The following is a 10139-nucleotide window of genomic DNA, read 5'->3' as shown; positions in this document are numbered from 1 at the left end:
TAGTGTCCATTATGTGTACATTCATACCCATTTCGTATCGCTTTCCATGTGTCCAGACCAAAGTCTGAAACTTTTTTTACTTCGGCACTCAATAGAATCTGTTTTAAGGGGCAATTTCAAATTCGGCCTTTACCTTTACTACTCGGCAGTACTTAATTCGCGGGTGTCGAAAAATGAGCGGTCTTAATTGGGATGGTGGGGTCTTGAATTGATGAGTACCAAGTCTGAATAATATCCTGCCTAAATCGAGTCAACAATTTCCTTACACATAAAAACAGGCATGAAGTTTTAGCAATTTTGGAGCTCTAAAAATGACCTATTTTTCTAAAACTCAGGGTATAAACTTTATAGAATAAAAATTGAGGTGAGATCAAAGCAGCGACCCCCCAGCTTCCATGAAGTTATGATGAAGTTGATTTTTGTTGAGGGGGATCCCAATCAGTGCAGAGTATTATGCACATGAATATTTAAATGATAAATGTTTATAGATGTCTATAAATGCAAAAAAAAATGTTTTCGTTTATTTCAGTTTTGCAAAGTTGTGCAACTTGAATCTAACTAATTCGAAACGTTTTCATCACCGTCTAGAATGAACTTGCCATGATTTATCTTGTTGTTCTTCCCAGTCGAGCACTCTTATCTTTCAGTATTACTGGAAGCAATAACATGGGCTTCTTCGCACTATAGCACAAATGCAGAAACATGTAAAGAGGAAGAAGGTTTGTGGCACACAAATTGAGCAAACAAACCCCACAACTGAGTGACATCAACGAAACAACAAATACTCAACCAAACTTATCCTTCGAGTGTTTTTATTGAAGATCACTAGTGCATCATTTCTAATTGTTCGCAATGCCAACTTTCTAATTCCCACTTTGTCAATGTTATTTGCCTTTACTATATTTTGAAATGTGTGGCCAAACTCAATCGATCAAGCTTGATAGCCTCACTCCCGCAGTTCTGGACAGTTAAAACTGACAGCTGTTCCAAGAAACGAAGATTCTGTGGTTGCATTTTGAGTTTGGCTATCCTAAAAGATATATAAACTTCTCATTGTTATGTTTTCTTCATAGAAATAGATGTAATTTGTTTGACTGTTTTGTGTAGATACGATGTTGCAGCGAATCCACGAGGATCAAGAGATGCAAGACTACCTTCCGAACTCATCCGATCTGAATCGGAATTCCATCGCCAGCACCACTGTGCAAATGTCAACATCATCACACCCCAACTCAACAAACGCAATTTTCGACAGCGTACCCGCGTTAGACAGAACGCCTTCAAAACACAATATGGGATCTCTGAGACGCGAAACAGGGGGAGGTTTGCACATTTTTCAGAACAGTTTAGCCCATCATAGACCCATGTCACCCATGGGGAGTGTGGGGGGCAAACATAGAAGTATGGAGTTGGGAATGGGAGGGGCAGGGGGGTTCGAGGGTGGTGGGGGGGGGGGATGGGTTACATGAGGGCCGTGGGGGCTTTGACGGGATGTGATCCGAGTGAAGAGAGAATGGAAGGTGATTCGGACTCGGCCAACTCATCATCGCATGAGCCGGTTAGTCTGAACCTAGACCAAAAGAGTATTGATGGAGATCCTGAGGAGCTTGTAATAAAATACGAGTTCATTTTTTTTCAAATTTTTTTGAACATTTTAGTACAAAGTTTCTGCTTTACTTAAACAGATTGAGGGTCCTATATCCGGTTTATTACACTAGCCAGCGTAGTATAATAGTGCGACTATTCTTTTTTCCAATCTATTATAACAAATTTTGTTGTCACTTTGGATGGCCCTTTTACGGCTTTTTGGCAGCATGTGCTTTGACATTCAATTGCTATTGAGGTAGCACAGTTGACTCTTATTTAGGTAGTAATGATTTTTTTGATTTTTCATGAAAAGTTTTAATATCTCTTAGTTCAGTTCGTTTCCTTTGTTAAAAGGAAGGCAAACTCCAGTATCAAACAGCTGGCCTTTTTAACATTATGTACGTAGTGAATACTCTTAGGTCGTGGTAATTTTTTCATGAAGTCTTAAAATTTGTTCACGAACAAATTTGATATTTCGCGGTAGACTTCTTCTTTTTAAATTGAATTGATTTCCTTTCGTGAAATTAAGGCAAGCTCCACTATCAATTAGCAAAATTGTAAAGCTTATGAACAACATGATCGTCGTCTAATTTCTAAATTGGTTTTCAGATTCCCATCGAAAAATAAAAGTAACCTTTGCATCCAGTTTTTTCAAAATAGGTTAACTCTATCAAAAAAGTGCCAATCATAAGTTATTCTAAAAACTCAAAGAGCTTTAAGTGCATCTATTCTTTCTTTAAAATTCGAAAGTTGATATTCTTTCCAAAAACACGTCAGAATTTTTTTCTGTTTACTTTCGTTTATTGACTCTTTACCAACTGTCTGATGGCTATGTTTGATTTTTTTTCTCTGTGTTGTCTTTACCGTGATCAAGGGTGTTCATCAGGCAAGACTAGTAACACAAAAGTTTATAGCCTTCAAATTGTGGTTTTACTATTATGCTGGGGTGATATAATAGAAAAGAGCCTTTCAAAGCTTCATTTTTGTTCTCTTGAAGTTCATTCTCTTCATTTGAAACATTTTTTGCCGATGCCTGCGAGTTGCAGCTGTGTCTCTGTCCAAACGTTTTCCCCTAAAATGTTTCGAAACAATTAAATGTTTTTTCGTGGCCAGGTTTGTAACTAATGTATGGATTTGATTTGTAATACCCAAGAATATCTATTAATGGACATTAATCTAATTCGTAGTTTCATATACGCGCAGCCATTTGTTAGATTTTATAATGTGAACTAAATTAGAAACTTGGATCATGTGCAAAAGTTCTGTGCTAGAATTGACTGTTTATCGGACAAGAAAGGTATAGCTTTCTAGTTGATTTATTTGACAGATGTGTGCCAAAAGGTGGCCCGGTTCAGCTCGGGTTCATGAAGATACATTTCAGACTCTAAGAGCTTAAATGGGATGCAAAAGAAGAAAACAGCTGCAAAAGTAGAGCGATCGAGTTTAGTATAGGTAGTTGAATTATTACCACTGCTTGCATATATTGTGGCTAAAGGTTATTTTCCAGAAAGAAAGTATAATGATAGTTTTAAAAGTAATTTGGAAATAAAACAGATGTGTAATGAGACTTCTTGAAAGATTGTTTGATATTTTATTGGTATTTTTAGGCTTTGTTGCATGCACCTTAACTTGCAAAATGGTTTGAACTATGTATTTTTCTTAAGCAAGCTGACCTTCTTGATAATTTGTGAATAAAATTATCTCATCTAATATTTATAATGAAAAATTTTTTTGAAAAATGCTTTGGATGTTTCAGGACGCCTTAGAGGAATTTCAGCCTGGATATCCGCACCATCAGGGATCCAGATTGGTCCCTTCGTCATTCTCACCCTCTGGCGCAGACTCAGCAGTGGACTCCCCTTTAGCCTCCGAAATGGGCACTTATGGTCGATCTCATGCGAAGAGAAGTCAACAACTACAAGTGGCCACCACAACAACCCCAGCTAATCTGAATCCTAACACACTGTCGCCAATCTATGCTATAGAAAGGAGTCCAGATATGTACTACCCTCCTCCCAACGGGCTACCAGGAGTCCAGGGAAATCATCATTCATCCCTGGGTTACAACCCGCCCTCTGCACTGAGATCCAATAGAAAGGAGCTGAATTAGCGATGCCGAACTTCTGGACTTGTCTCCGAACTCAATAGTAGCACCAAGTTTGCCCACACTATCACTTCTGAGTTCGGAGACAAGTCCAGAAGTTCGGCATCGCAAGTTCCTCTCAGCAGCTTCAGGGCAATTGTGGAGGAGGACGAAGACTCGGATTGTCAAGAGGAAACCTGTTTGCACCAAATTTTATCATGAAAAAACCAGATGCAAAAGTTGAGATTAACGAAAACAGCTTCGATAAACCTTAAAAACCATCAGAAATCTCCAAGTTTGTGCGATTGTTGAGAAAAACAAGCATATATGTACTTGAAAATAAATTGATGATTTGAATTTAATCTGATATTTATTTTGATAGAAATAAAATAGCTCAAAAAATGATTGCTTCAAAAAATGAAACGGTTGATTGCAGCGAATTTAAGTCTAAAGTTGCACTGAATTTGGAACATTTAAACCAAAAAAAACGACAGACAGCTTACGAATAAGGGGTTTCAACAACACACTAAATTCTCCCTTTAGTGTTTTCTGTATCAAAATGGTAATAGTCATCAATAGGTAATTATCATCAATTGTTTGAAAAATATTGTTTGAGTAGATTTTAAGGAATCAGTTTTGGTGGGATTCGTTTTCACTGGAGTAGCACTACATAATAAATTGTGTCAGGACCACTCTCAGATGAAGCATGTAAGCACTGTTTGACGACGAAGACTGCATCGTGCCGTCTATGCCTCGACCAATCAGAAGCAAGTACGACTTATTCAATGTCATTGTAGAAGTAAAAGTTCTTGCCACACTCTGCATTCGCTTTTTGTTACGTAATGAGAAATTGTTCGCTAGACCTCGGCCTAGAGGCGTAGCCTAGTTGCTTCCGACAGCGGCGCCGTTGTTTCCCGAATTTCGCAGAGGTTTTCTCTTCACTTGGGATTGATAAGTGAAAGAGTGTATGAACTTCACCTGAAAATATTGAGGGTTCAATTTACATTGACAGAATGACGAGCTGGCTATGATATTGAAAAAAATGTGATTCTCAAAGACATGTTTGGACAATGCAATCTCCATGATATAACTCAAATTTTATGAACCGTAGTGCAGACTAAATACCTGTTAATTGTCAATTGCATCGCTGAAATAACAACTTCGCGAGTTTTAATCTGGAAGCTAAGACCTTCAGAAATATCGAAAAACACCAACACTCAATAAACTAAAAAACCTTATCATACACTTTCATGCAATAAAAAAGCTTTTCACACAATTCCATACATTGAAGGGGTAAAAAATGCATATCATACAATTTTCTATATGAAAACAGCATGATAAGCAATTTTTTTTAAGACGACTAGAACAATTTTCTGAAAAGTTCCAAATTTTGTGTGAGGTTTTTTTTATAGCAAAAATACTTCTATGCTGAAGCAAACATCCACCAAAGAAAAATTTTGCATGCGTAACGTGTGTGTAAAGTGTGTGTAACGTACTCCAGGCTGAGTTTTTGTGCAATTGAATTAAAACCGACTATGAAGTTTTGGGTGAATAGCTTTTTCATGTTTTTTAATGGTAAGATAAATTTTATTCTGTCAAAATGTAGGCCACAGTTTTAAACCACCGAAATTTTTGAAGTAATTTTTTTTCTATTGATTTACAGAAAATTACGGTTTCTAGTTATAATTCTCGGTGACATTTAATTCACTAAGACTTTTGACAAATCTACAAATGCAGTTCAATTTAATTAATTAAAAATCTTGCAAATGCGGTTCACCTGTGTGATTCCTACTTTTTAAGATACGGGTTTTCATGCATGGCAGAAAACGTTGGTTATTAAGTTTTCGGACAAAACACAAACCAAAAAGAAGTTCGAACTTTTGTTTTATAGAAACATAGTTGCCAAGCAATTTGTCGTACATATTTTGTAAGATGCAAAAAAAATGCTTGTCGTACGGTTTTCAGACAATTGTGAATACATATGGAATTGTACAAAATTGCTTGATAGCCACTTTAACAGATATGAAGTTTGTATGGCAAGCATTTTGGCCAACCCGGCTCGTTTGACGAGGCCATTTGTTTTCGATGCGTGTTTGCTTCAGGAAGCGTAGCTAAATATTTGAAGCTGGAAATTTCTTGTGCATCTTTTTGGCTCTACAGGCGACTACCGTAAAATTAACAGGTTAGCAATTTTTTCTTGAACTTATTTTCAACGTAAGGGAAAATTCAATTAATTCATAAACGGTTTCCTTCAACGAAAGGGAAAATTCAATTAATTCACAAAAATTGAAAAAAAAAGTTGTTGAAATTTTCGGTACATTTTTCATTTTTTGAGTATGAACAAAAAAAACATAGCACCTCAAGAACCTCTGATTTTCGAGAACCATATAAGCTTAGTTTTTTTGGATAAAACCAACCCAGCCCCAGAAAACTCGACCGAGTTGCGATATTTTTAAATTGGAACTTTATTTCGAACTGCAAGTCATTTATTCAGCGTGCCTTTTTGTAATTTAACAATTGATTTTAGATCGAATTTAAAAAAATCAGAAATAAATTTGCTTGAATAAAGTTTTAAATCTGAGAAAATTTTTAGACGTTTCTGCGAAAAGACAAAAAAAGCAATCACATGTGTCACAAAATTTCGAGTTTTTTGTGGCAAGCGTCTTTTCTGAATTATTTTACCAGATGCAGTCGATTATTTTCACGAGTCGTTAGCTTTTGCAGATATGACTGATGCTACACAAATGTAACAAGAGTATAAATCCGTTTAAGAGTATAAATGCATATAAAACAATCACAATTGGCCGAGTGGCCTAAGCTACAGTAACGCCGACTATACAGACTTGCCAGTTGACGCGGGTTCGAATCCCCGCATACGCAGACCTTAAACATGTAGACCATAGGGGCTATAGCCCCACTTGACCTTTATAAACTGTCTTTTGGGTTCTAATTCGGTTCAGCCTTGATTAAAGCTGACCGCCAAAAAGAGCAATTTGTCTCAAGGACATTACCGGTTCTTGTGGCTAGCTTGTGCCGAAATAAATTATAATTCGGAGCTAAATAATATTTTGTTGTATTGCCGAAAATACGAATAAAACTTTGTCTAACTAATGTCGTTTCCTAGTTACAGATAGTACAGAGATTGAGCGCACATTTTGGCGCACAAGGGACCGAAGAGCACAAAGTCGATACAACAGACCGAATTATTTTCAGAGTCAATTTTCAGAAGCTACACAAGGAACAAACTTGCTTTCAGAGCCAAATTTCAGAAGCTGCACGAATCGCTCAGACTAGTTTTCAGAGCTTGTTTTCAGAAGCTGTACGACCCGGACTAGTACCCAATGGCCGAAGTTGGCCGAAACAGATTAAAGTTGTGCTGTTGGCCGAAACAGCGTGAAGTTGACAGAAACAGAGTGAAGTTGTGCAGTTAGTTCAGCAGAGTGCAGTTGGCATGAGTGCAGTTGGCTCACGTCATTAGAGTGTAGTTGGTTGATTGTGAGTGTAGTTGGCTCAGCAGAGGATTGTTGGTTCACGTGAAACTGATTTCTTACTCGACTCCTGAAACTATTTCCCGGTGATCGCCCAATCTCCAAAACTGTAAGAAGGTTCCAAAACTTTTAGAACTCTCCATTCGTGCTACAAATTTATATACGATGTGATACATGTTGATTTTTCCCCTCAAGCTAGCACCCGGTAATTTTTCTCAATACCAAAATTTTCGGACAGTTCCGTTGAAATTACAATCGGTACTAGACAAATTACTTGACATTTTTTCTCAATACCAAAATTTTTGGATAAATGTGAACGAAATATTATTCAGTTAAATTGGAACATAGACAAGAGGTACTGAACTAGTTTTTGGATTGGTTTACAGCGCGAACCTTGTGATCAAATTTTTCCGAAAAACTTTGAGAAAAAAAGTAAAAAGAAACTGTCAAAAAATCCTCAAAACGTCCCCAGAATTCTGCAAAACTGTGCTGTAAGATAACACCAACGTTATGTTAAATGGTCTGGTAGCGAAATATCAGGCAAACTAGAGTTTCATCATCCTCAGGTTTCTTCCGCGTGTGTTGTTGGAACTTAACCAATTCGCCTGAAACCCCACCCACCTTTGGTGACACTGAAAGCCAGTTCGCTTCAAGTGTAATGCCCGTCCGATTTTTGACTTCGTTGCGTTACAGTAATGTTAAGTGGTCAGGTACGGTGACAGTAAATGGGTTATGTTGAATTCTTTCAACCTCAGGTTTACTCCGTGTGTGTGTTGTTGGAGACCAGTCGACCTACTTAATTTTCCAACCCCATTGGTACTAGAGCGTAACGTAGCCATCTCATAGGTCCCTTAAGTGTATAGTGTTCCTTGTAGGAGCTAGTTCCTTGGATCACGCGCTTCGAAAACTTCCCGCTCTGTATCAGAAGCGCGTCAAAGATACTTGCTTTACAAAACTCAGTTTAAATTTGAACGTTAACGCTAGGGACTCTCAGAAAACAAAACAGTACTGCGTTCATCACTACTTTTCCTAACGTAACGGCCTTGTAATTTGGCACGACGCCATAAATAACTCAATAAGTAGGCACCGCAGCAACAATTACCACAAGCTGAGTAGTGAACAACTTGTCAGTTTGTTATTAAGGTATAGGACAAAGATTTGTGCGATTTTATACTGTAGACGGAACGGAACCGAGGATATTGAGGAAAGTTTAGTTTCAACAGGTTCTCGCCCTGAACGTTGTCAAAGACTTCATCCCTAAGCGTAAGGCTAAGGACTAGGTACTAATTGAGAAGTACAAAGAGCTTCACCAGCCTCTTTCCTTTGAGCTAAAGACTCTCCTCCTTCTAAGACGTTATAGTGCTAATCTTAACATCCTTAAGACTCGTAAGAAGCAGTTTCTCATTTTTTAAAATTGTTTTCTATTTAGAGAGCATCCGTAAATTTTTGTCAATTTATGAAAAACAAGGACAAAAAATTCCAAAATAAGATACGCAAGTTATTTCAAACCCGTCTAAATTTAGAAAATGAGCTGCTTAAAGGTCACTCATTATTACTTGAGGACATTGAGCGTAATAGTCGCACCGCAAAAATTGATAATGCTGTTTACAACTGTAAAACTGCTTTGGAAAAAGCTGTTGACGTAAATGAGCAATTATTAGGTTAGCGGGAAAAACGGAAAACCCCGAAAAAATTGTTGCTGAGCAAGACCATTGGCTCAAGAAAGTAACCGAAAGGAACAATAAAGTAAAGCATGAGGCTCAGAGTTACAAGATGAGCCTTGAGTCTTGTCATTTCCAGCATCCGGCATTACAGGGAGCCAGGGATCGTTACAAAAAACTAGGACTGAGACATCATCAGGCTCGCACAAAACAAAAGATTCAGAAGCACGAGTATCTGAAAACAGGTCTAAGGTCTCTAAAAACTCTAAGGAAAGTAGGAAACATGAGTCACATAAGTCTGATAAATCTGCTTCCAATCGTCATACGTCGACTGTTCTCACTATGTCATCAAGTGAGAAACGGCATGAGTTAGCTTTGATAAAACGACGCCACGAGGAGCTGAAAAGGCAGAATCAAGTGTCTATAAGATTTAAAGAGCAAAAGAACCGACTTAAGTTCAAACCTAGTCAACTGGAACTAGAGCAATTGGCTGAAAGTCCTAAAAAGCAACTAATTGAAATGGAAGTGAAAGCGTTTGAACTTGATGATATTTCGTCTGAGGTTAACGAGAAGGTAGCTGAAAGTAAATCGACAGGAGTAAGTCAACCTATTTCAAAACTAGCAACCGATCGGATTACTGATTGGGTAGACTCTGTTAGTTCACAGGCACCTCCTGACGTTGCTAGTGCGCGAGGTTTGCTGGCCTTCTCTCCTGTACCAATTTGGTCAGAACCGACGACTTCCGCCAACCTCGCTCATGCAATTCACACCAGTAATGGTCATAACCATGGGCACAGAGCATTGAAGGACGCTGGAATCTACAGTCATGGACATCGGGTTATGCCTCATTTTGGCAGTGCAAGCCTTTTGCTATTGCAAGCTTCTGCTCTTTCTGTTTCAGTCCCAGTTAACAATATGCATTCTAGTGCACACGTGTTACCACCACCGTCTGCTGTTTCTTTACAGACCATGAGTTCAAACATAACTAATGGTGGTTTTGCCAACGGGCAACCGGAATTGTTACCTGTCCCAATGTTACCGGCTCAACACGGTACTGGTTTTGTCTCTTTGTCACTTGCATTTGCTGGTTGTGACTATTCATCTTCTGGAGTAAACCCACTGCCGGTTTTCCTTTTGGCACCTCATTGCCATTCAGCGCCAGTCCATACGCAACATAATGTTCCCTTTGTACCGCATACTGTGTCACCCAATATAAACGATTACTATACAAGTGATGCAAACTTATGGCGATTGGTCGCTAAAATCCAATAGTGACGCCTGTTCAGTGTTGTAATGCTGGAAACACTTTTTTTTCTAATG

At 38.2% G+C, this 10139-nt stretch overlaps 1 protein-coding gene across 1 annotated transcript; it reads left to right on the top strand.

Moving 5' to 3' along the window:
- Window positions 1-1454: 1454 nt before the first annotated feature.
- Window positions 1455-3726, top strand: LOC134848476 (uncharacterized). Its single transcript, XM_063865942.1, has 2 exons — window positions 1455-1558; window positions 3344-3726. The coding sequence occupies exons 1-2, from the start codon at window positions 1457-1459 to the stop codon at window positions 3695-3697; spliced, it is 456 nt and encodes a 151-aa protein (XP_063722012.1). The 5' UTR covers window positions 1455-1456; the 3' UTR covers window positions 3698-3726.
- The last annotated feature ends 6413 nt before the right edge of the window (window positions 3727-10139 follow it).

The sequence above is a fragment of the Symsagittifera roscoffensis genome, chromosome 6 (assembly GCF_963678635.1).
Source record: "Symsagittifera roscoffensis chromosome 6, txSymRosc1.1, whole genome shotgun sequence".
Taxonomy (NCBI): Eukaryota; Metazoa; Xenacoelomorpha; order Acoela; family Convolutidae; genus Symsagittifera; species Symsagittifera roscoffensis.
This window is presented reverse-complemented; position numbering and strand designations above follow the sequence as displayed.